At 37.4% G+C, this 27,662-nt stretch overlaps 1 protein-coding gene across 4 annotated transcripts in view; it reads right to left on the bottom strand.

The window, feature by feature from the left end:
• Positions 1–593: 593 nt before the first annotated feature.
• LOC6037279 (phospholipid scramblase 1) overlaps positions 594–27,662 on the bottom strand; it is a 33,847-nt gene continuing 6,778 nt past the window's right edge. The window contains exons 3-6 of one of the 4 annotated variants that reach the window (XM_038259397.1): positions 23,682–23,841; positions 1,809–2,299; positions 1,582–1,740; positions 594–1,521 (exon numbers count right to left, since the gene is read on the bottom strand). In XM_038259397.1, the coding sequence (XP_038115325.1) occupies positions 1,462–1,521; positions 1,582–1,740; positions 1,809–2,299; positions 23,682–23,841 (870 nt within the window). In that variant the 3' untranslated portion in view covers positions 594–1,461. Of the gene's footprint in view, positions 1,522–1,581; positions 1,741–1,808; positions 2,300–5,914; positions 6,062–6,248; positions 6,787–23,681; positions 23,854–27,662 lie in introns of those variants that run through there. The other 3 variants (XM_038259396.1, XM_038259399.1, XM_038259398.1) reach the window with 3 other exon arrangements.

A 27,662-nucleotide genomic window follows, 5' to 3' on the forward strand; every position in this document is an offset into this window, starting at 1 on the left:
TTTTGGGAATATTTGAATGGAAGTAGCGTACCTTGTAGAGCAGCGATTCTCAACCTTCTTCTAGGCCGGTACCCCCTACCATGTAAGGCGTCATCCATAAAGTATGTCACGCTCTAGGGGGGGAGAGGGGTCTGAGAAAGTGTGACATTGCGTGTTATAAGTATAGGAAAAGCGGGGGGTAAATTTTGGCTGATTTTAGCGTGACGTACTTTATGGATGAAGCCTAAATCAAGTAGGCCCGGTACCCCCGTCGAAATCGATGTTGTAGAGCAATCAGCAAGAAAGTTGGGTTTTTCATATTTTTTTTCGATTTTTTCCATCCAAACTTCATCCCCGGGTATCAATGGGTAAATGTTGACCGAATTTACTCATATTTGGCCAAGAGTCCTACAATAGCTCAAGGAACAATAATCGGCTTTTGGAGCGAGGATTTGAAACAAAGTCTCATATTATGGGAGCCTTAATGTAAATGCAAAGGAACTGTTCAAAGAAACCGAGCGCCTCCATTCATGCTCCGTTTCTTAATACAAATCCAAAGGGCCTCTATGATTTTTTTCTGAGAATTGTTGCACTTAAAATTAATAATAAAACCATTTTTATGCTTTGTGGTACAGATTTATTGATTCCATTTATACTTTTATGCTTTTTTCATGAACAACAAGGGTAGAGACAATAGTGGATTAGGGTGTAAAAATGTTTCTAGCTTCGAGTAAATGGAAGTTAAGAGTAGTGTGTAGCAAAACTCGTACAATAAGATGAAAATTTTGCGCGTCCGATCGCGATTACATTCTCGCACCAAGCCTGTTTTACAACATATTCATAAGGTTATTATATAAATGGTAAATTGTAGTGTTTTATGCAATAACAACACACTGGTAATTCACGTTGTGCATGTTTCGGTAACAGCTGTTTGCATGTTGTGGAGTAGTGTGTATTTGAGATTGAATTTTGTGCTACACTTCGATGCCACTTGTTGATGAATCAGATTTTCATTACGTAAAATATATACGTCGTGAACTCTTTGCTTTTTTCTCCTTTCTTTTAAATATACTTTTTAAGCCGCTTCATTCAGGTCCTTTTGCTTTGCGTTTCTGGCACTCGTTGGTTTCTATCCTTCTATTTCAATGCATTCAAGCAACATAACAAACAACAAAGCGCTGCTATAAGTAACGAACGAATTAAAATAAAACTTTCAAAAAAATGCGTTGGTTTGCCAACAGTGAAAAAAAGTTTGAGTCAAATTTGAATTGTGCTCTCAGTTTATCAAAACACCTAATTACTAGGTTCAGTTGGATGACGACTTCGTGATGCATTACTACTTAAATGCATTTAACTTTAGAGAAAACCGATATCGATTTTAGAACCGAAGCTAATAACCAATTAAAGAATTATCATTTTGAAAATCATCATCCATCTGTTCGAGGTATTTTCACCGGAAATGTTTTCGGTCAAAGTTGTAATTTATAACATTCCTGGTCGATCTTGTTCAGCGTTGCCCTTCTTTTCGAAGAACATGTAGTCCTAGAATGAGGAATAGAAAATTAGTCGAAAATCAAACTCATCTGATCAAAGTCAACTTACGATGAGGAACAATGCTCCCAGCAGTGTGGCCTTCACCCTTACGTCCAAGTCCATTGGGAAGTTGATGCCAAAGTGGTCTGCGTCGGTAAACATCTCCCGCGCAATGCCAGACCATTGCTTGGAGATTTTACCCACCTGATTGCCATCGTTGGTGACGACCTGCAAGAATCGAAACAGGTAATGTTGTTACAGAAATCTTTTTCAAACTCGCCGTGCCAAGAACCCACCTTGAACTCCACGTCACCACAGATGCTGAACGTACAGAACGGTCCCTCGATCCGGAGCACCGTGTTTCCGCTGGTGTCCTTGATGCTGAACTGGGGCGTAAAAATGGACCAGTTCTGCTCGACCATACCGATGACGTTTCCGGGCGGGGCGGAAACCTCCAGCTCCTGCAGACAGCACGGGAAGCAGCACGACTGGCAACGCAGCGGACGGTTAAAGTGCAGCACCTCGTTCTGGTAAAAGTCCAGCACCTTCATGTCGAACGGCCGAGCCGGCCCGCAGCAGTTCCGGGTGCAACAGTCCGTGTCCTCGACCGCCCAGTACACCTTCTGGCCGAGGGTGTTCTTCACGGTGTACTTGTTTGCGGTCTCGAACCCGGTGAACGCCTCCAGCAGCTCGACCTTCTGATGCACCAGCAGCTGGTCAATGGACGTAAGGTACTCCAAGCCGGGCGGACAGTTCGGTATTCCTTGCGGAATAGTCATCCAGCCACCTGTGGAATGACCATAAGAAATGTTTGGATTTATTATTGTCATTTATGATTGAATTATGAAGTTCTTCATAAGCAATCTTGTTAAAAATTATGCAATAAACTCTTGTTGATGTTTTTTTCTGCCATTGAGGTCGTTGATAATGTTTTTCAAAGATGATTTCATGACGAAAATAAACAGACCCGTATTTTCTAATTTTTTATTTTTGACGGAATTCCGAAAAATGATTTTTCAAAGAATCTTCATCGAATTACACAAAAAAGTACAAATTCGAAAAAAACTTTTTCAGAACAAGCTAAAATTGGGTACTAAAGCCCTATGTCAATTTTTATGTACAACGATAAAAAACACGATTAAAAACCATTTCTGATCACTTTTTTTCATTTTAATGCAAATTTTTTTTTGACAAGACAACATTTTTTCGATGGATCAACTATGGTCCCCTTGGAACGAGCTGTCAAGTAGGAACTTTTCTGTCAAGAAGGACCGCGAGGTTAATTTTTCAAAATTGATTTAAAAATCCATTTTAAACTCTTTGTGGTCGTACAAAGGGTCATTGTACTCAGAAAAATAAGCTTTATCGCTGTAAACAATAATATCAGCAATCTAAGCTTCATTTTAGGACCCAATTTGGCGGAGCTTTTAATACTATAGCAAAATGCAAGAATCCTGAATTTCAGCCAAATTGGACCACCCCTTCTTTTTGGCACCGCCCCAAAGTTTTGCATTTTTCGTATTTTTTTCAAAAATCTGCATTTTCAAATGCAAAAAGGGTTATTATAGAACAAAACTCGACCGCTATTTTTAATTTTAGTTTCACGCTGAATTGAATGGCGTTGTCAGGTTTTTAAATGGAATCAAACTTTGGTGCATGTCGCGCAATTGAAAGCTTTACATGCAATTTTCTCTATAAACATGCGATTTTATTTTGAATTTAACGTCATCATGGTGTTCTCTAGAAGATTTTACATAAGAATCATCTATTTCCATGTTGGGCAAATTGATATCTCTTGAGGTAGCGAAGTTTTAAGCTTGCGGTTGCAAAATTTACCTCATGCCTGATGCACAAAAAAAATATAAAAATTTAAATAACAAGCGACATAAACTTTGGAAAATATTTGCAACGGCCTAAGCTCATTCAAAATGTTTTTTAAGTTATCAAAAACAAAATTTAAAATCAATAGGCAAAAATAATATGATGTGTAACAAAATCGAAATTTTTAATTCAAAATGAGAACAGAAAAAAGTGTATTTAAAAAAAAATAAAAGGTAATTTGAAAAATAAAAAATACTCTTCATTTTATTTTGAATAAATCAAAGCTGAATTATTTGAACATCTTTTGAAACAATACCTTTCAAATAAAATAGCAGCAAAATGTGTATTACAACGAATGAAAGTATTACTAAATTTAGTTAGTTTCTAAAAACTAATGAATGATGAAAAATTCTAATGGTTCATATCAAGCTTTTCAATAGAAAAATAATCTAATTTACTTAAAAAGTCTTTATGGATCAAATATTTAATATTTTATTATTTGAATAAAATATTCGGGAAAATTGATAAATTTCACGAAGTTTACGCCGTACACGAAATCATCAAAAATTACTAACCCTTTATTAGTAATTAAACCGCTTAAGGTGAAGCCGTTGATCATTTTGGAAGAAAATTGATCATCACTATAAAATATTCAGTATTAAATTCAATTTAACGAATTTCTGCACCAAAATGAACCAGCATGTGCTGGTTGTTGCCTTCTTGAAGCCACTGAAGGAAGTTTTGATATAAAGCAATTGTGTTTCAAAATTTATGTAATTTTGTGGTACAATCATTGACATCCTTGTTGGCAATCATTGATTAATGACGATTTCCATAACTTTACAAGGAATGGGATAATCGTTACCAAAAGGAATCAGCATAGGTAGGGCACTATTCTAAACAACTTGTTGAAGAAATTTTGTCAAAGTATTGATAGGGACGCAAAATTTTATATCTTTGAACGAAAAATCATGACAATGATGGAAGTCTTCACGTTAACTCTAAAGAGTGGTGTTTGTATAAAAAGATGTTTTTTCACCAAATTTAACTAACATTAGTGACCCTAAACCTCAACCGATTTCGCTAAAAACTTGCAAAGTTACTTATTTTTGCATAAGATATCAAATCAGGCGGTATCCTGAGGTTGATTTTTTGTATTGCCACCCTAAGGTATATTCATTAGGGAGTCCATAATATGAGTATTGTATGACGAAGGTTTGTTTGGGAAAAATCAGAAAATCGTATGAAAAACACTATTTCCTTGTGCATATTCACAAAAGTGAGATTTTCATTGAAAATGTTAAGTTTCAAAACTTTGTAGAACATACCAAAGCTTTAAAGCTTGATCCGAAAAAATCATTTTTGAAATAAAAGTATTTTTTTCGAAAAAAATATTCTCAACTGATTTTGCTCAAAATTGGCAGAGATGGTTAAAATAACCCATAACAAAGTTTTTCGCATTTATGTTTTCAAAACTTCTCCGTAGCTTTTCTTAAAAGCCCAACAAATCACATTTTTTTTTTCAACCAGGTTAGGACCACCCTAATGACGTTTGAAAAAAATATGTTTCGTATGTTTATAGGACCTACAAAAAAACTAATGTTTTCCTTTGCCCCCTGCAAAGTTTGATGCAAATAAAAAAATACTAAAAAATCAAAACAATTCGTTGCCGTCGTGCTAACTTGTCGTACATGCATTTTGGGCCAAATTGAGTTAAGATCGCCATTTTGTGCAGCTCACAATGCCTCATCTTTTGACCTTCACAGATCCCCAAAATGCGATTTCAATCCTGAGATATTCAATAAAAACCAAAAAAGCTTCGAAAATTTCTGTCACTATTTATATAAAAGAAGTTCCAATCTTGTCGTGCTATCTTGACACAGCCCGAAAATTGATTTACGACAATTGGCCAAAGGGATTTCAGATCAGAACGCGTTTGACGCACGTACAAGATAGACTACCGTAAACATTTTTAATTATAACTCGGGACTCCGGCAACCAAATTCAATCTTACTTCGGGCCAATGCACAGAATGGTCAACCAAACAAAACGTGTTTGTTATTGTTTACATCGCCTGCTCTCTTTCTTGTTTACTCAAGGTCAAATATTAAAACGCGTTTTTCTCGGAACGTCAAAGAGTGACGTGCGACATGATAGCACGACGACGTCGAATTGCTGATTTCCTGGGGAATTGCTCAGAAACCTTAAAATGCATTAAATTTAGTTTTATTCTTAATGAGGACTGTGCCAGTTCTTGCCAAAACCAACAAAGTTTTGTGCGGCATTAGGGTGACAAGGACGACACATTTTGGAAATTGTAAAAGATACCCACTAGCTCGATTTTTTATAGGTTAAAAAATAACGATCTATAGCGACCCTTAAACCATAACCGATTTGGTTGAAAATTGGCAAATTAACTTGTTTTTGTCTAAGGAATCGAGTCCCTGATGTCGTTTTTTTTATTGTCACCTTAGTGCGGCATTGATTTGGCTTGAATGACACCAGCAATAACCACAATTTCGATTGAAAGTTAAAAGTTGAGTTTGAAGATTCTTTGTAGCGCAAACGACAATAAACTTACGACCAAAAAAGGTTGACCCTAGAATGGTAGAACCATATTCTGCCTTAAACATTTTTTTATGTCCTCTTCACTATAAATCACCAGAAATATCACAAACTTTTCCACTACATCCCACACTACTGTCGTGCAAAACTGGATTGTTTCCTTTGCACTTTACAGCCCGCGATGCAAAGATAACGCGCGAGAAGGGCATCCTCGTCGTCGTCACACGGACTTTAAGTGCAACCTTCGCTCATTACGTTGCTCTCAGCCAGCGTGCGAATCGCGAACAATAAGTCTTCCCAAGTTCTTAACTATACAGTCCACCCTCACTTCCCCCCTGATGATCGCATACCTCCGCTCCTCGTCCGTTATCAGGTGATCGTATCCTTTGGCTTTCGAAGACTTTCGCATGCCCGGGACGAACCTCAGGAGACCCTTCAGGGTGCATCGATGACCCGCCTTAACTTGCCGGACTTGGCGACCAAACTCCACCATTTTGTCCTCCAGGAAGGTGTTCAGCAGTTGGCTAATCCGCTTGTAGGATCGACTTTTCGAGGAGCTCCTGGTGGCCGATCCTTCCGGTGAAGAATCACTGTCTTCCCGATACAACGATATCGTTGACATGTATCGATCCATCGAAGGTTTCATGATTCTGGAAATCTCTCTCAACTCAACACTACAAATCCGCCCTTAACCACGCTCAAATCACAACTACTCTTCGCAGTCTGGTTGGGGTTCGTCAATTGACGATGATCTCGGAACCGCGCGCCGGGCAGTAATCTGTACCACTTAAGCAATCTCCATCAGAGTCCGCTTGCAGCAGCAGCGACAGCTCGACGAGGTCCATCGGAACGAGATAATTGGACAAACATCTCTTCACTCTACCCCGGCCAACTATATGTAGATAGACACTAACTATTTGAACACGGAGACGAAGCTTGATAAAGGGCGCGCGGAGTACAATTGCTCTTGATAACGGGCAACTTTCTTTGCATTTCCCTGGCGCAGGGGCCAGGTTGCAACGGATCACCGCGGAACGAACCACACAATCTAATCAGCTTTCAAAGGGCGGTCATTGGACGCCACTAGAAGTTAGCCGCCCAGGCGTTCAAACTGAACTGGCTTCCACGGCAAGAAACCATCTCACGCAAAACAGTGGGATATAGATAAGTGTTATCGTTCGGAGGCGTACAGACAATAAAAACTGAGCTCTAAAATCCTAAAACAATTTGTTATCGCGCGAAAATTTTGGGCAGAGTCATTTCCCTTGGTTGATAGCGCTACAAATCGGCTGGTGTAAGATGATATGCGAAATTGACGATTGACTCAAAGGAATTATAAACCCTTGAGGTTGAACTTGAAACAGCGAATGAGCCCAGCTCTAATCACAGACTTATCCAATACATCGTGTTGGGTGTAAGGATTAGCTGTAAAGCACAAATCAAAACACAACTGAGTCAATATTAGTCAGTATTAAATTGGTAAATAGACGCACAGATTTGGGGGACATTCTATTTTCGACGCATCTGTTGTACGTGTTAGCTTCACTTATTACGTTATCAACAAAGAGACTTAAGAGCGAGTTTTTCACCGATGTGAAACAGGTCGTATCGAATTTTTTTTTTGAATTAAATATACTTTATTGAATCTTTCTTATAATAGTTACATTTGGTTTACATAATAAGTGGTCAGCTGTGGCTCTTCAGCTTTAGTTTGCTTTTCGTGATTTAAACACTATTCATTTTCTTAACTTTAAAAGTATATGATTTATCATTTTTGTAACACTAGGTACAATGAGGAAAAAAAAAAATCAAGAACACATAACCTAACCTAAAACTAACTTAATCTTACCATAAACTAAACCAATCCTTGAATCAAGGGGTATTCAGATATAGCACATTTTTCCCTGAATTTCAAACATTTTTCTTGAATCTTCTGATCCAACATTTTTACTTCTGCTAATTCATGAACCTCACTTGATCTTGTCCAGCCAGGAACATTCAAAACCATTTTGAGTACCTTGTTTTGGACACGCTGGAGCTTCAATTTATGAGTTCTAGCGCAACACTCCCAAACAGGTACTGCATACTCAATAACGGGGTAAATTATTTGTTTGTAAACTGCTAACTTATTTTTCAAAGATAGCTTTGATTTTCTGTTAATTAAAGGATACAAACACCTGATGAGAATGCTGCACTTGTTCAATATTTTATCTACATGCTGCCGAAACAATAGTTTCGAGTCAAGTATGAGACCTAAATAGACAACTTCCTTTGACCAGGGTATTGAAACATCATTCATTTTAATCAAAACATCATCCTTTGGGACAAATCGGGCCGATTTGGAAAGTGGAAAAATGATGGTTTGAGTTTTGGCTGCATTTATGCGAATTTTCCAGTCGCCAAAGTATTCGGAAAGAACGTCAAGACCCTTCTGAAGACGGCCAACTAAATATCTGGTTATTTTACCCTTATAAATAACGGCAGTGTCATCAGCAAAAGTGACAACACACCATTACCAGGAAGAGTAGGCAAATCAGATGTAAAAATATTGTACAGAAGTGGGCCAAGAATACTTCCTTGGGGAACCCCAGCATCAATGTTGAATAATCCAGAAGCAATCCCATTCAGAAAAACCTTGAACGATCTCTCCGAAAGATAGTGCTGGATAATTTTGATAAGATACATTGGAAAACCGTATAAATACAGTTTATGTATCAAACCATCATGCCAAACATTGTCAAAAGCCTTCTCAACATCCAACAAAGCCATAGCAGTTGATTTAGACTCAAGCTTGTTCTGCTTGATGATTTTAGTTACTCTCGTAAGCTGATGTCCCTTTCGGAAGCCAAACTGCTCGTTCAAAATTATATTATTATCGTTGGTAAAATCCAAAAGCCTTGAATAGATGACCTTCTCAAAGAGTTTGGACAGACTACTCAAAAGACTAATGGGACGATAACTTGTTGGCGATGTTGGATCTTTTTGAGGCTTCAAAATTGGTATGACTTTGCCCAGCTTCCAATTGGTGGGGAAGTAACCAAGTTGCAAACATTTATTGAAAATATTGGCTAGATGTTGAAAGAACTGATCACTCTGTTTTTTCAACACTAGATTAAAATGTTATCAAAGCCTGGAGCTTTCATATTTTTCATTTGTTTAACTGCAACTTTGACTTCCTCACCAGAAACATGGGAATCTGCAGGAAATTCAAAGGTAGAGTCATTGATTGTTGAAATACTATTGGCAACTGATGTTTCTTTACGGCTGGTCATGGAAGCGCCAAGATTATGTGAACTAACAAAATGAAGCCCAAGTGCATTTGCCTTTTCCTCGGATGTAATCAAAGGAGAATCCTCAACAATAAGAGGAGGAATAGGCTTTGGTTTGTTTTTAAGAACTTTTGAAAGTTTCCAAAATGGTTTTGAATAATTCCCAAGCTGGCTTACATGTTTTGAAAATTCTTGATTTCTGATATTGTCAAGTCGGTCTTGTATGATTTTGTTCAAATTGTTCACTGAAATCTTTTGTCATAGTCCCCAGTCCGTTGATATTGTCTCCTATAAACATTCCTAAGTCTAATCAAGTGTTTAGTATCTACGTCAATATCAGTTACCTTAAAATTAACAGGAACCTCCCGAACGTTGGCAGCCTCTGCTTGGTTGATAGCCTGCTGGATCACCTCCAGCGAACGATCAATATCGGCAGAAGTTTCCGGGTGTTGATCATAGTCGATGTTGCTGTCGACCACTTGCTGAAACTGCTGCCAGTCAACGTTGTGGTAATCTTTCCGGGTTGGTTGCCGCTGCGGAGTAACGGAAGCTCCAACCTCCACAACCACCGGATAGTGATCAGAACTCAACTCTTCAAACACCTCAGGATGAGCCACGTTCTCAGCCATATTGGTAATGAAGAAGTCGATGATTGAGTGATTCCCAGACCGAGCCACCCTCGTTGGACGATCCGGACTCACAACGTTGTAGTATCCGTTTTGCAGATCGTTGTGCAGAATCACTCCGTTCCGATTCCTCCTGCTGTTGCCCCAAACTTCATGCTTCGCGTTGAGGTCACCAGCGATGATGTACTTTGCGCTCCGCCGTGTCAGCTTCTGGATATCGCTCTTCAGTTTTGCTGCTGAACCATCTCTGGCATTCACCTGACGTGGGCAGTATGCAGCAATGAAGAGTACTGGGCCAACAGAAGTGGGAATTTCCACTCCAACGGCCTCGATGATGTCCAGCTTGAAGTGTGGCAGCCGGCGTGGCTTGAGATCACGATGAACAGCGACAAGCACACCTCCTCCTCCAGAGGTGGTCCTATCGAGCTGCGTCGCGATCTTGTAGTTTTGCAGATAAACTTTTTCACCGGGCTTCAGATGAGTTTCCGTGATGGCAGCTACGTCGATCTCCTTCTCGCGAAGAAAATCCACCAGCTCTAAGTTCTTCCTCCTAATGGAGCAAGCGTTCCAATTCAGCAGCTTGAGGGACCTACGATCCATACTGGATGACGAACGAGGTCAGCACTTCAATCTGCTGGGTCTTGGTTTTGCATCCACGCAGTGCAGCGGACATCTGTTTGAAAATATTGAGGAGTTCGGTTGAGGTGTAAAGATCATTACCATTTTCCTCAACTGCTGGTTCTTGGTTGGTCTTGGCTCCTGGCTGAAGCCCGGTGGTGGCGGTCTCGGCTCCTGGCTGGAACCCGGCCGTGGATGATTCATCTCAGCTCTCTTCCTGGGATCCAACGGCAACGGTGCCAAGTTCGGGACCTGGCGTCGCGGTTGAAGAGGTGGAAAATTTTGCTCCACCAGGGCTGGAGGAGTTCTACGACGCTGAGGCTGATTCTTCGTCGATGCTTGCTGCCGAATTTTCACGAACTCAGCTCTCTTGGGGCACTTTCGGTCGGTTGACGAGTGCTCACCGTTGCAGTTGAGGCACTTCACCAGCGAATCTTGGATGCACTGGGATGTGATGTGCGCATCGGTACCACATTTGGCGCAACGACGCTTCAGGTGGCAGTTCTTACCTCCGTGCCCGAAGCCCAGGCAGTTGAAGCATTGTGTGACGTCACGATGCACTGGTCGGTATCGCTCCCACGACACGATAATGTTGAAAACCGCTCGAATTGCCTTCAGCTCAGGAAGCGTCGTCGATCCCTTAGCCAAATGCAGCAGGTAGAGCTGGTCACGGTACTTGATGTCTTTGTTGCGTCGGCTCATTTTGTGCACGGCCAACACATCCAGTTTCAAAACTTTTAGCTCGGCAGCTAATTCCTCCACTGGCATGTCGTACAGACCTCTGACGACGATTTTGTACGGCTTATCCATGACGACATCATGGGTAAAGTACTCCGCCTCGTTTTCGGTCAAGTAATCCTTGACCAGTTGATAGTGCTGCCTGGATTGCACCAGCACCTTAAATCCGTCCTGACACAGACGAATGTTGCCTAGGACTTTCCCAGACTTGATGAGTTCAACCAGCCCCGCTCGAAAGTCGATCGTTGCTGCTGATTGCCGCACATAGAAAGGAGGCAGTTTCTCCTTTCGCTGTTTCACTTCATTCCGCTACCTGGTCCTCGTCAGGCAGTCCAGCGAACTTGTTGTTCTTCAAAAGCTGCTCCTCGTGCGATGAAGAGTTCTCCTCCTCATCCATCGGTACAGTACCGTCGCTCTTTTTCGTCTTTTTGCTGTTCGATGTCACTTCCAAAAGCACCTTCCTTTTGGAAATTCCCGGTTTTTGGCCATCAGTTGAGGCCTCAACCTTCCTTTTGGAAATTCCCACTTTTTTGCCTGCTTGAGCCGCAGGTAGGGCAATATTGCCGGCGTTTTGCGCCGGGACGCGACGAGTCATGTTGATTCAGACAACCTTCACCAACGAATGCTCGGATAACAATCCAGGTCGTATCGAGGTGCTCCGATTTGGATGAAACTTTCAGCGTTTGTTTGTCTATGCATGAGATGAACTCATGTCAAATATGAGCCCTCTACAACAAAGGGAAGTGGGGTAAAACGGGCATTGAATTTTGAGGTCCAAAACACATGAAAAATCCTAAAATTGCTCGCATTTCCGTAAAACTTCATCAATTTCAACTCTCTTAGATGCATTCGAATGGTCTTTCGAAGCCCTTCAAAATGTGCTATAGACATCCAGGATTGGTTTGACTTTTTCTCATAGCTTTTGCAAATTACTGTTAAAAATGGATTTTTTTAAAACCTTAATAACTTTTGGCAACAGCTTCCAACACCCATACTCCCGTAGGTCAAAAGTTAGGTAATTTCATGGACTATAAGCCTATGGTATTAACTTTTTGGCCAATCGCAGTTTTTCTCATAGTTTTACGATTTTTCTAGAACAAACATTTTACAACGTTAGTTTTTGCCCTATAGGCCAAGAAGACGGCACTTTTTGGTCTCAATTTTGTCATATTCGGAATCCTCAGAAAATTTTACATTATATTGAGGTGTTGGAATTTTGAATTTGATTGGAAAAAATGCCATTTAGAATTAATTAAAATATTATTTAGAATTTTGTCGGATTAGGGGTAAAAAAAGTTTTCGCCTACTTGATACAGCATTTGACGTATTGATCACAGGGTAAACAAGACCTATTTAATTTTTTCAAAAATGATTTATTTAAATATTTTTTAAATCAAAATCACAACTCCAATACTTCTAACTTACGTGAAATTGACCGAGGATTCCGAATATGACAAAATTGAAACCAAAAAGTGCCGTCTTCTTGGCCTACAGGGCAAAAACTAACGTTGTAAAGTGTTTGTTCTAGAAAAATCGTAAAACTATGAGAAAAACTGCGATTGGCCAAAAAGTTAATATCGTAGGCTTATAGTCCATGAAATTACCTAACTTTTGACCTATGGGAGTATGGGTGTTGTAGGCTGTTGCCAAAAGTTATTAAGGTTTAAAAAAAAAAAAAAAAATCCATTTTTAACAGTAATTTGCAAAAGCTATGAGAAAAAGTCAAACCAATCCTGGATGTGTATAGCACATTTTGAAGGGCTTCGAAAGACCATTCGAATGCATCTAAGAGAGTTGAAATTGATGAAGTTTTACGGAAACGCGAACAATTTTGGGATTTTTCATGTGTTTTGGACCTCAAACTTCAATGCCCGTTTTACCCCACTTCCCTTTGTCGTAGAGGGCTCATATTTGACATGAGTTCATCCATAGAATAGAAGTGTAACTTGGAGAGAAAACAAGATGGCGACGTGTTTCAAAAGGCCTCCACGATTTTTTTCACTTCTCACTGTTCTGACTTCACAGTGTACCTTGAAGTGGTATAACTGGTGGTATAATTCACTGTAAACAAACGATTACAGTAGAGCTCCGCTAATTCGGCAATTTCGAAAAAACTAAATTTTATAATCATATTTTCCAGTATAAAACTATAAGTACCGCCAACTGTGGTGAATTGGGACTACGGTCTGAATAGGGACAGCAACTTTAAAAACAGTTTAAGAACGAAACACGGATTTCGAAGATTAGTAATAAATTGGCAATATTTATTCGAGCAGTGGGTAGCACTAGCGTGCCCAGATCCTCAAGGAAGGTGGGGCAACAATATGAGCGTTTTGAAAATTTCGTCGTTTATGGACACCCCCTTGGCAATTTTAGAACATTATTATTATTATTAATTTGTATAACATTATTTTTTTTAAATTCTTAGCATTTTCCAAAATAAAAGGATGAGAGCTTCGAAACAACTTGTTGAGTTTTTATATTATTGTGATATTTCATTGTTTTATTGTTATAAGGCCGTTGCAAATATTTGTTGAAGTTTATGTCCCTCGATTCTGACCAAAGCCGAGGGGGCAAAAAAATAAAAAAAAGTATAAAAATTGAAATTACGAGCCATGGTTTCAACATTTTGATGGAAAAAGTGTTTCAAAATGCATTATACACCTGTCCAGTTGTTTTGTCATCATTAGTTTCCAAAATATCTAAGTATTGACGAAAATTTTATTTTTTGCGAAAAATAAAATTATTGCGGTGCTGTACATTGCAATTTCATAAAAATTCAAAACATTTTCAAACATGCCCAAACATGCTAAATATGATTATCAATGCAGAAAAATGCATTTTAGATTGTTTTCAGTTGAATAGACTTCTATTTTCATGGAAATTTTGAAGTTTATAGGAAAATATTTTTTTGCTTCCTGATTTTTCAGACCAATTTTGAAGGGGGCGACATAAACTTTGTAAAATATTTGCAACGGTCTAACTATACATTGATATATCTTTTAATTCATAACATTGATTATTAATTTTTATCATATATAATTATATTTCAAACGCCTAACCCCCAAAAAAAACTAACCCCTCTCAAAAAAATATCCCAGAGCCTTCATATATTTTATGGACTGGATGAGGGAGTCGTGGATCGCCTGGCCCAAGTCACATGAATGTCATTATCTATTTAATCATATCATAACAAATGGTTGGATAGAGAATGATAATCTTCTAAGGTCCTTAAGATATAAGTCGGTTACTAACCGAACCGTCTCAGTTGAAACATACTGTGGTCATGGCCAAGTCCTGCCAAGACGGGGGACTAATACATACATACATACATACATGCATACCCCCTTGGCAATTTTAGAACAAATTTCTGAGGATGGTGGGGCAACTGCCCCATGTTGCCCCACCCTGTGCACGCTAGTGGTGGGTAGATTTATTTGCTTGGTTCTCAGATGTTCAATTTTCTTGCCTTTGCCAACTCCTTGGACTTTTGCTTCTTCTTCGTTTTGTTGGCTAAAACAAAATTAGAATAACTAAATTTCAAGCCTAATTAAAAAAAACGTTACTCAATCCACCTTGAGGTGGCTGATGCCTTCCTTACATTAATGCAGTTTTATTTTCTACTAAATAGCATCGCAAATACAAATTCAATTAAAACATCATCTAATCATAACTTTTCTAAACATTGTCAGAACTTTTGAAGTACTTTTCTAAACTTCATAATATTTACTAGGGCCTGATGGGAACCCAAAACGGATCGAACCGGAGATAATTGAGTGCAGTTTTTTGGTGCACGGACTTACAGACATACACACGCAACAACATTTGTTCAGAATTTGATTCTGAGTCGTTAGGTATACGTGAAGGTGGATCTACGAGGTTGAATTAATAAGTTCACTTTTGAGTGATTTTATAGCCTTTCCTCATAAGATGAGGAAGGCAAAAATAAACAAAACGGGTCACAAAATGCGTTTAACATTATAGTTATGCTACTGTCACAAAATTGCAAGCATCAATGCATAAATATTTTTTTAGATCTGTGTACCCAAAAGTTTAAAATTTGTTCAAAGATTAAAAGCCTATATTTGAAATAAAATAATAAAAAGAAAAAACGCGATGCAGATAGTTTACAAATTACAAGTTTGTTCAATGAAAATTAAATATTCGGCAATCATTTTGTTTTGCCCCTGATTTTTTGTATATTTTTGTAAGCGGGCGTTTCGGAACTACAGTCTAAATAGGGACACCACGTTTTAGAGCACTTAAAAGCTTCATATTTGGGAATGAATGAACACATTTTGTTGCTCTGAATCTGAAAAAAAACATTGCTTAAACTGCTGTCCCAATTCGCCCCATGTGTCCCGATTCGCCCCAGATGACGGTACCGCTGCTTCAACCGTTTACAATACTCTTTGCCACAAATAAATAAATATTGTCTTATCCGTAATCACAACCAATTCGATCCATGCAGTTTCAAATGAATGTATGTAGTTTTTTATTACGAAACAATGTTCATTATTTTAAAAAAAGGACACTACATAACAATGCTCCTTTTATTTTGCTTTTGATTAATTTTGGTTCGTTGTCTTTTTAGCTGAACATTGCTATAAAAACCATTGAAAGTTTTTAAAACTTTTAAAAGTTCAACCTTTCCAAATTAACGAGGTTTGACTGTAGCCCAAGCTTGCATAATTATACCAGATTTTATCATGGCGAAGCTGGATTGTTGGTACAAGATGACGGCAAATCGGTGGCTACGACAAATCGTTGCAAACTTTTTAAATAATGTTATAAACATTGCTTTTTCTAATTTTTAATTTTAAAGGTATTCAGTGATATGTGATCGCTACGTTATGCATTATTACGGTAAACTTACCCTTTCGACTTGCACGACGCGTCCTTAAATTGCACAGGGAGGAAATGATCGGAGCAGATGAACAGGTTTTTCACCGTCCACAGCATTTTGGGATCGAAGAGTAACGACCAAGCAACAAATTCCGAACTGTGGGAGACATTTTAAGCATTGAGCTATCCAAAATTAATTCGACATTGTTTTTCCTAAACTTACACTAGTTCAATTGTTTTGCAATCATAAGTTTACAAAAAAATGCAAGATTTGAAGAAAACAAAAAATTAAGCGAAAATAGTAGTTTATGCAACAAGTTGCAAAAAGAGGATTTTTTCAGCACGAGTCGTACATTTATCCAACGAAGTTCACCGAGTTGGATAAATACGACGAGTGCTGAAAAAATTAAGTTTTGCAACGAGTTCCATACAACATTTTTTTGCAATTCCGAAAAACCCATTGAGTGAAATTTCAAGTCAAATTTTCAAGTATTTTGTCGATAAATCGTTTAAATTTAAAAAATGATGAAAAGTGTTACTTTTCGAAACAAGTGCAGAAAAGTTAAACTTTTCAGCACCCATTTCAGTGCTGAAAAGTAGATCTTTTCAGCATTTATTTTGAAAATTGTTGCTATTCGATTCTGTTATTTTTGGTACAGAAAAGTAGGCTATTTCGTCGTTCAAAAATGACAGGAAAAGTAAGTTGTTTCGCGATCGAAAATTCCAAAGATCTTTAAATCTTTAACCAGGTATCAGTACCGAAAAGAACAGAACAAAAATAATTTTAAGAAAAAATGCAGATTCGCCAATATGAATAGAACTGTTATTGAATTAGCAAATCTGAATTCGCGAATTGGAACAACTGACAGCTGTCAAAAGCTTAAAACCACGTGTGTGTGTGTGTGTGTGTGTGTGTGGTCCAATCCAATATCCGCTAACCGATAGCGAAATTATGGGAAAGTATAATTTGTATCAGACTTTGTATATGCCGAATGCTGATACAACTTATCTCAGTCCTGGGTATTAGGTGATGATAGCCCTCGCGCTGCTTCCAACGATCCATTTCAGAATGGCAGAGATCCTAGCGGCCCAATTCCGAGGTCGTTGGGCATTGTCCGGCCCCGCCTTTACATAGAAGCAAGCACCAGACGGATCCTTGATCTATCTTAAGACTCCCAATCCCTTCTGGAAAATCAGGGATCAGAGCGTATTTAATATGAGAAGAATACAACATGTTTTATAACCTTCAGATGGCCGACTGGTTAGAGTCCCAGACCATCAATCCAGAGGTGTGAGTTCGAATCCCACCTGATTCAGTTTCGTTTTTGTTCAATTCCTGATTCCAAATTTCAAAGGTACCGACCGGGATTTGATCCCTGAGGCAGAAGCCGTAACCATTAAGCCACGGAGCCGGTTCTGTCAAAAGCTTAAAACCACGGGCTCGAAAATTATCGAACAATAGAGGAGAAAAGCAACTCGCGACAAAATTTTGAGGCTAGGAATTTTGACAGGTATGATTTTCATAAAGTATTCGCCTCCTTTTCTCTCCCACAGAAAACTGGGGACAATGTAGCTGTCAAACTAGGCCAAGCTGTTAAAGTCACTCACAAAATGAACTTTGAGTGATTTGAGTTCATTTCTGACGTCACGATTTTCTCCTCAATAGAAATGAAGAGATTCGTTTTTTTAAGAATAAAATTTGATTTTCAATTGCAATGATGTCAGTTCTTTGGCAATGCGATGCAAAAATGGTGGTAAAACAAATCATATAACAAATCAACATATATGTTGATTAAAAATAATATCAAAATAATTTTCAAAACGAAGTTTAAAAGCGCTGTGAATGTTTAGAACCATAGAAAAATATAGCAGCAGACTTTCCATACTGCCCCTTTGTCTGCGTGTTTCACTCCCGGTTTGATGATGCTAAGAATAAAACAAATTTTAATTAAATTCTTCCGAATAAAAATCAATAATGGTGTTGTTGCCACCTTTAGCAACACTTTCTTGAAATTATGCCAGAGTAGTGGTATAATAAAGTATACCATCGCCGATACGCGGCGCTACTTGTTCTTGAGAAAAAAGTGATACAACTTGTTTTTGACAGTTGGACTTCTATTCTATGGTTCATCTCATGCATAGACAAACAAACGCTGAAAGTTTCATCCAAATCGGAGCACCTCGATACGACCTCTAGAATAAACCGAGCAGAATCTACAAATACTGCCTCTTAAATCGCAAAATGGCTTCGTTTACAAATGGCGCTTAGGATTTTTTGAACACTAACTCGAGATTTGTAACGGACAAGCCCTCCTCCCCTTAAAAATTACCTAAAAATATGTAAGGGAGCAAAGAACAAACAGAATAAATCAAAACAAAATGGATTTAAAAACTTGTACACATTTCAGCTTAAAATATAATTTGGGAACTGCAGATCGGAAAAGACGTAAAACTTTAATTTCTCGCATATATTTGGCATATTTTCTTCGACAAAGTTGCTTGAATTGGTAAGTCCAACAACTTTGTAGAAAACAAAAAAATCCCAAAAATATTCCTGAAAAGTTGAAAACCACCCTAATTTTCAACCAAACAAAAAGTTGCCCCTTTCCATTTGCAACAACTCTTCTGAAGACACCAAAGCTCCAAAACTTCATCATTTTTCGGAAAATCAATTTTCCACTTAATTTTGCGATCTGAACCACTGTGCATTTGACCAATTTTCAATGTCTGAAAAACAAATTTATATGAAATTTTGTTTTCTTTAAATGGTTTTCAGATATTTTTTGTACGTACTCTAAAAATCATAATGTATTTTTAAAAATTGGCAACATTTCTTAGTGATTTTTGACTTGTGTTTTATCTCAATAGATGGTATATTTGGTAATCAAAAACATATCCAAAAATGGGAATTTTCAGAGACGGTTGTATTAAATGACGAAATAGACACCAAATCGATCAGAAAATCCGATTTCAAGTTACAGATTTTTGAATACAGTCTAGACTCGATTATCCGAACGCCTCGGAAAAATTTCACTTCGGATAATCGAATCTCGATTTTTTGTTTGTTTTTGTTGTCTTATTTTTGTTTGCTCTGCTAAAACTTCTCTAACGTGATTTTTTTAATCCAAAATGGCGGCTAAAATGGCGGTGACTCAATATTTAAAAAATGCATTTGGGTCATTCCAGGTCAACTGAGTACACTTTTGGACTCGACCTTCACCGATTTGGACCAAACTTGAAGGGAACGTTTATCTATCAATAGTTAACAGAAATCCCAAGTTGATGCTGATTGGACCATCCCTCTATTTTTGGCACCGCCCTCTTTTTTGGTGATTTTCTAAAAAACTTTTTTTTCTTTAAATCATAACTTTGCAACTAGTTGAGCAAAAGATTTTCTACAGGTTGCATTTTATAGAAAATTGTCCAAGGAATTCTATAAAAATTAAATTTTAACCCTTAAATGCCCACTAATATTATATTTTATCGTTTTAAGTATAAAAATTCAGTTTTGACCAATTGCTTATATTTTTATTTGTTTTATTTTATCACCATCGTGTTCCCCGGACAATTTTACATAATAATCAATGTAGACTTCAAACTAAAATGAACTATTGACGAGATACAGCGATTTTACTGAAAAAAGTTTGATTTTGCGCAGCACTCGGAAGTTCATGGTGTGCTTTTCAACAAAAAGGAATGAATCTCGCATAATTCGGTTTTTATAAGGCTTTCTAGGCCCAGTGAAAAAAATATAATTTAACTCAAAAATGACGAACTCCTCGTCACAGTGTCCTGATGCAAACAATGATCGAGCTGTAGCTGTCACAGCCCTGCGAAGTATGTTGGCTGACATATCGGGCAGTCAGTCAAAAAAACCAGCTAGAAGTCGCCTGACAAAAAATTTTTGCTAGAAAGAGATAGGAAACCTGATGCAAACAAACGTCCAGCTGTCATGTAAACATACTTTGAATGTGTTGGTAAATTTCTGACTAGAAAGCCTTATATGTGAGAAACTTATTTCGGATTTGAATTCATAGGACAGAGTGCAGTGCAAAATCAAACTTTTTTCAGTAAAATCGTTGTATCTCGCCAATAGTTCTTTTTAGTTTGAAGTCTATATTGATTATTATGTAAAATTGTCCGGGGAACACGATGGCGATAAAATAAAAAAAAAATAAAAATATAATCAATTGGTCAAAACTGAATTTTTATACTTAAAACGTTAAAATATAATATTAGTGGGCATTAAAGGGTTAAAATTTTATTTTTATCGAATTCCTTGGACAATTTTCTATAAAATTCAACCTGTAGAAAGTCTTTTGCTCAAATAGTTGCAAAGTTATGATTAAAAGAAAAAAAAGTTTTTTAGAAAATCACCAAAAAAGAGGGCGGTGCCAAAAATAGAGGGATGGTCCAATCAGCACCAAACTTGGGATTTCTGTAAACTATCGATAGATGAACGTTCCCTCCAAGTTTGGTTTAAATCGGTGAAGGTCGAGTCCAAAAGTGTACCCAGTTGACCTGGAATGACCCTTTTACTATTTTTGCCTTCCTCACCTCACTGACACTGAGGCAAAGCTATAAAATCACTCGAAAAATTAACTTCTTAAATACACCTCCTAGATATACCTTCACGTATACCTATCGACTCAGAATCAAATTCTGAACAAATGTCTGTGGGGATGTGTGTCGACACGATTTTTTTCCACACGATTATCTCAGAACTGGCTGAACCGATTTTGGCCGGATCCGCCTTATTCTGTTCGTTTTGGGGTCCCCTAAGACCCTATTAAATTTTATATTGTTAGTAAAGTATTTAAAAAGTTATGCCAAGAAAAAGATTTTTGTAGATACAAAAAAGGGTGATTTTTTGCATAACCTCAAAAGGCCGGGTCTTTTTGTTTACGTGCGAGAGTCGCGCCCGATGCGAAACGCCCGGTTGCCACATTGCTTCAATTGAGAGTCTGCATGTTTTCTGGAAAAGTCTGTATCAGGTATATATTTTTTTCATAACTTTATTTTCATTATTACTTTGTAAATGTGAGGAAGGCACCACCCACCAAATGGTGGATTAAGAAATGTTTTTAAGGTTATCATCAATTTAAATTTGCATTAAATAAGGTCGCAGAGTTCGAATTTGATGTTAAAATAAGGAAATAAAATAATTCGAAAATACCAATTTTATTATTTGAAGTCTCATACAAACCTCGGATAGTCCAAAGTTCGGATTATCAAGTCTGGACTGTATTTCCATAGCCGTTTCATTGCCCGGTGCATGTTTACAATTGGTTTTGATAAACCAAAAAAATCGATAAACTAAAGATCCAATAAACAAAAATTTTTTTTTTCCTTTTGTGCAATACCACTGGTTAAAGGCGGTTTTAAAAACACTCAATAAGAAAAAAAATAAAAATAAAAAAAAATGTGTTATACGTTTAAAACATCAACCATAAAATTATTGAAAATGCTGCAAAAAACTGCATAAAAAACCGGCAGGTATGATATTTCGTGCCTCTGTGCTCCCTTATGCTAACTAGATAAGAAAACCAGCAAGCTTAGTACAATACAGTGTACAGTACAGCAACGAGGCATCGATTTACGTAGATTTCATAGATAGATTAGCTAGATAGATTTCTAGCTTTTTTTTTAATAATCTTAAAATCAAAGCGATAAGATAAGGATAATGAGGATATAAGGATATACTAAATAAAAGTGTCTGAAGGAGCTATTACACTACGGCAAACAAACTCGCATTTTTTGACATTTTGCCAGTTCGCCTGCTTTGTTTGTTTACCTGGATTTGTTTGTTTGTACAAACACAAGTCACAAGTTTGCTAGTTTGGCAAACTGTCAAGCACGAAAAAGTGCGAGTATATTTACTCGGGTGAGCTTTCAAAAAGCCGTAAGCGCCACCGAGCACTCCGACAGTTATTTTTGATTTTCTCCAAATTGAAACAAAATTTCATTGATTTTTAGTTTAGGGCACTTGAAGGACGTGTAGATGAACAATCTCAAGTATTTTTGAAATCGATTTATCGTGAGTAGGTCGTATACCGATGCAAAAAGGGCTGTGTTTACCAATGGCTCTTAAGTCCTTTTGAAAACTAATCCGAAATTTTGTTTGTTTGCGGTAATAGCTCCTTGAGTGAAAAAAAGAAAAAAGGAAGGGGTGATCAGGGACCAAAACTATCCCTTAAAATAACTGCCTCCGAGGAATTTTCGGCTAAGTTTTTTTTACACGCGAAAAAAGAAAGTTGGAACGATGTTTTTGATCGCAAAAATTACAGATTTGATCAAATTAAGATCTGCAAAGTTCTAGAATGATTTAGACATCCTAACAAATCACTGGAAAGAAGAATCATCTTGATTGGTTGAGTAAGGCCCGAGAACCAGCGAGTTGAAGTTACCGTTCCAACTTTTTTGGAGCCTTGGGCGTTGGAATGTTAAACAAAAGCCTATTTTTTCATTGTTTCATTGTTCATTGTAAAATATTAGAGGGCTTTTGTTAATTTGATTTGGTTAACCGCGGTGGATTTTCTTGAAATAATTCGAATTGTCAAAATCCACCAAAGCATCTACCACATTGATCGCACAAAAATCTGTGGTAGAAAAGTATCCACCGGTAGATGCTTTGGTGGAATTTTGACAGTTCGAATTATTTCAAGAAAATCCACCGCGGTTAACCAAATCAAATTAACAAAAGCCCTTAGATCTTTCAAAACAAATGAAAAACTTCCGAGCAGAACTTTATAATACAAAAATTGACACATTGATGATTTTTACAGTTATCCCTCATATTCATTCGGAACAGTTCAAGATCGGCCAATGTTCAAAAAATCATAGCAAATCGATAATTGAACATAATGATCTGCTGACCTTCATGTGAAATCTTTTCTTGTGATCTTTCGTTTGATGTATTGACCGATTATAATTTTTTATATGTTTTATATCAAGTTTTTAAAGAAAAACATAGACCCTTGAAATCCACAAATTTGGAACACTTTTTTCTTACGGATGTAAACAAACTTTCTCTCCATGAGTACATATTTTTTACAAATTAATGACTTCACACACTGAAACCAATGAAACACAAGCTTGGTAATGTTTTATGAATGGTTTGATAACTTTTTTTTGTGAAAATATCAGTTAAATTCAGCTGTTCCACAATTGTGGGAGGCACAATAAAGAGAATATACAAATAAATGTCCTAAAAATAGCTGGGTCACCAGAAATGATGTATTTGGCATGCTATTGACAAATTATCACAAAAGTGTTCCGAACTATGTGGGATGACTGTACGTCAAATGACAGAATGTAACCGAAAATTGTCTGAATTTATACTGATGTAAATGTTAATGCAATGTTAGAGTTTCAAAATGATGCTAAAAAAATAAATTTTACAGCGGGTTTACAGCAATTTTCCACAATGACAGGAAAAATACGGTATTTTGAAAACGGATTTGATTTTCTTAATTTTAAATGTGTTTCGATAGGGGTAACCACATTCCTTCGCAGATTGTATCCATAACTTCCTTATCTTATCAACAAGTTACTTCATCAAAATTAGGTATCGCCACGTGAATAACTTCCTCAAACAGTTCGATAAGGTGGGTTAATTCCGCGTACGCCACTTGGTCCAAGAAAGGGCACACTTCAAAGTGATAACTTAATCATCGCACAAACTCACCTCCTTGCTGCTGTTGCTGCTGGGGCTGACCCGGGGCCATTCCCGGAGCACCCGGCTGAACCATAACCGGCGGCGGATAGGCTCCGTACGGTTGAGCCGGAGCATACTGTCCCGGTGGGGACATCATCATTCCGGGGCCAGCCGGAGGGTACGGCGAAGACTGAAAGTAGTACTTTGGGGGTCAGTAGTGTTTTGGGGGGTGGGATTTGCGGGGGGGCGTTCGATATATATGTTGTGATGTTGTGTTTTTGCGTGTGGGTCGTGGAGGTATAAAAATGTTGGAGAGAAAGAGAGAGAAAGAGAACATGGTACAACAGTTAAAGCATTTATATACAAATGTAATCATTTATTCACCAATATGTGTGAGTTGTCATATACAGCTAGTGTCACACACGAAGTTCACAGTTTGAGTAAGTTTGCGTTTAGTCACTAGCCGTTGATGATAAACTAAAGGTAGTGCAAGAGTGTAATCGAAGTAATTACTAATTGAGTTATTATTTATAGAAGCATTTTAAAATGTTTATGAAAGCACACCATTGTTTTTAATTGGTTAGAGTGGACTTAAATATTGATGAATTTTTAATAAAATATCTGTTTATAAATATAGAGATAAAACCTTACTTCCTTACTTGGCTCCATTTCTTAGTTTATTTATTCCAATGAAAAAAGATTACTGTGTAACTTCTTTGGTTTAAGGTTTCAAAATTTCACAAATCAAATTGTACAGGGAAATAAGAAATTTTAAATTAATTCAAATTAATATAGGAAATATCAACAATTTTCGCAATTCGCAATTCGCAATTTTCAGTGTAAGAACGGGCCTTGACCGATCTTATGCACTAGGTTCCCGACGAACACGCACTGCCCTTACACCTACATCTCACCCTTGCTCTGAGTCAGTACGAGCAGCACGCTAGAACACGCTTTGAGTGTTCGTGCCAGGCATGCACACCTTCTTTTCCGGTTACGCATTTTAACTCGGCCGGGGGTGGTACATTACGTAGGGTTTGATGTAAGTATAAGCGCCTAACCATTTAAAGCAAATTTAAAGTGTGCCTATCAACTTTCTTTAAAGCAAAAACTGTTTTATTTTTAGTTTGAATTCAAAACTAGTTGTTATTTTACTGTGTATTGTTTTCTCCTGAAATCTTTCCTATTGTTGAGTCGTGTTTATCTGTTGCTATTTCTTTTGTCGCGGTGTTTTGTTACAATATTTTGGTCCTAAGCATCTTAGAAAAGTTTTTCAAAAGTACAATAGTAATATTTGTGTTAATCCTTTAATCATTCCAAAAATTGAGCAAGGGCTCGAACCTCACTTGCTTAAGAAAAAGGTGAAGCTTCAAAACAATGAAGGAGTGAAGGAAACATACTTTGTAAAGAATCAATAGTAAAAGGAATATAGTAATTTATGAAGTAGATATAGAAATTAACAATAGTTAATAAAAAGAGGTAACAAACAAGCTTAGATTATTGTTATGATGGAACATTTACAGGAAGATGAGAAATTATTCAAATAGATACATAAAGAAAAGGCACATGATAAACAAAATTGACATCGCTGCTAAATTAAGGGAAAGCAGATAGTTTGTTACAGCAGCATCAATTGGTAAAATAGAGTGGAAAAGCGTTGGGAAATAAGAGAATCAAATACGTAAAATCGAAATCAAATGGAGGATAGTAAACAGAAGCCGTTTTAGAAAAACAGTGAAACAAAATAAACAGAAGATAGGTGGTAGATGAAATGGAAAGAGGAGAAACCCCGTTGTGCGATGCTCAGGTACATCCACAGCAGTTGACTCAACATACTGCGAATCAAAACAATACCGTCTACAATCACAAATTACTTCCTTTCCCACATTGTCGCGCCCCTTTCTTCTAGCCGTCTCTACTCTGACCCTCGCTGGTCAAAGGTTTACGAGTCGTTTCCACAGGCCACCAGCTAGGTTACACCTTGTCATCATGATGACTAAACCAAGCCAACGTGGAGGTAAGAAAATAGGACACTTGCAAGGAACCAGAGCCATGCTGTTTTGTCCAAACAGCACTACGGATGTAGTTGGGCTCTTTCCGGGATGTTCCTCGCCTAGGTGTGTCAACCGACGAGTATCATCAGTATCATGTGCACCCTTGGCCTGCAATATAGGAAATATCAACAATTTTATGACGAAACTTTGGGACCTGATGCCAAAAAAGCTATCACTAATGAACACTGCACTATTAACGACGACTCCCGACGACGGTACTGAAATGTGCTACTATTCTACGAAACTAGTGACAAAACTTTTCGATTCGATCCTTATCAAAACCAATTCCTAGTAAGCGCACTTCATGAGGAGGCTTACTTGCGTGCATATGTCGTCACATAGATAAACTAACTAAGACTGTAATTCCATTCCATGTGCGCCACCAAATATGGCGCTTTGACTGGCCACATTTGTGTAAACATCGTTTGATGTGTCATAACTGTGCGGCATATTTTTTGTCTCATTGTCTAGGGTCCAGCTGTTTGCAATGTAATTCACACTGAGTGGCACCGACCTGGCGCAACAAGTAAACACGGCAATCTTCCTGAAAAGGTTTTGTCAGGTGTCAAAGTGGACCTAAAAATCAATAAAATACGAAAACATTTGGAAAAAGTAAGAAATTTAACGAAACATCGCAACTCATTACAGCAATTGTGACAAAGGAGGCACCAATGCATTCTCTGAAACTTTCACGGGAGAGTGGAAATTTGCCAAACCCGACAAATTTAAAGTAACATTAGGAGTATTCTGAATGAAATGCAATACATTTACCAAGGTTGTTGAAAATAAAATGATCGATCTAGTGTTATCGTCGGAACGATAACGATCTAATCTAACGATAATCTAACGTTATCGTTATTTCGATAATTTTATCGGCGATAATGTTATCTAATCTTATCGACAATAATGGGCGATAATTTATTTTTTAAATGTTAATTAAAATGTTTCATGTTAAATTTTTAATGCTATCACTAAGAATATAATTTTTGAAAATCTGGTATGTTTCAAATTAGATATAATATACAGTATGTAAAAAAAGTATTTACACCCCTTGGGCACTATGCACATATTGTGATGAAACATCTAAACAATTTAATGTTGACAGAAACCTAGTACTACGTTTTGTTCAGAAACTCATGCCAGACATTTTGCTACAAAAAGCTCATGAAAAGATGATTTCTATAAAAAGTTATATAACAAATACTATTAAAAAAGGTGCAAAGTTTGTACACCTTTCGAAAAATTAACATAAATAATGTTATTTGTTGACAAATCACCATATAATCCAGTCTCCCAATTCCAAATAGGCATCCCTGACTGATTTATAAAATAATTTGGATTGAATATAAAGTTTACTAACAACTTAGTATAAAAGTTTATATAACTCTGAAATTCTATATAAAACTTATCTAAACTTATTTTGCAAACTTTTAATTCAACTAAATGTCAATATATTACCATATAATTGCTTAATAAACATTTTGGAGTGGGTATAACACCGTTTTGGGGTATTTGTATATGTAGATTTTCGTTGGAATTTCGTACCACCCGGAATACGTCGTCGGAATCCGCCGGCATCGAACCGGTCACAATTCTTAAGTCAAACATGTGGCATTGAAAGGGCATTCCGATCTTTGATACCCATACATCTAGGTTTTCTATAAAACCCACGATTTTAAATACCTAGGTAAAAACATTGTTATGGTTTTGTTTGAGCAATCTGCCAAAAATGTATGGAATTTCGTAATTTTTGTTCTCGTGGATCAAACTTACTTTTGCCCAGGTATTTAAAAACGTGAGTTTTATAGAAAACCTAGATGTATGGGTATCAAAAGATCGGAAATTTTATGCCCTTTCGATGCCACATAGGTTGACTTAAGAATTATGGACCGGTTCGAATGCCGGCGGATTTTCCGACGACGTAATTCCGGGTTGGTACGAAATTCCAACGAAAATC

The sequence above is a fragment of the Culex quinquefasciatus genome, chromosome 3 (genome assembly GCF_015732765.1).
Source record: "Culex quinquefasciatus strain JHB chromosome 3, VPISU_Cqui_1.0_pri_paternal, whole genome shotgun sequence".
Lineage (NCBI taxonomy): Eukaryota > Metazoa > Arthropoda > Insecta > Diptera > Culicidae > Culex > Culex quinquefasciatus.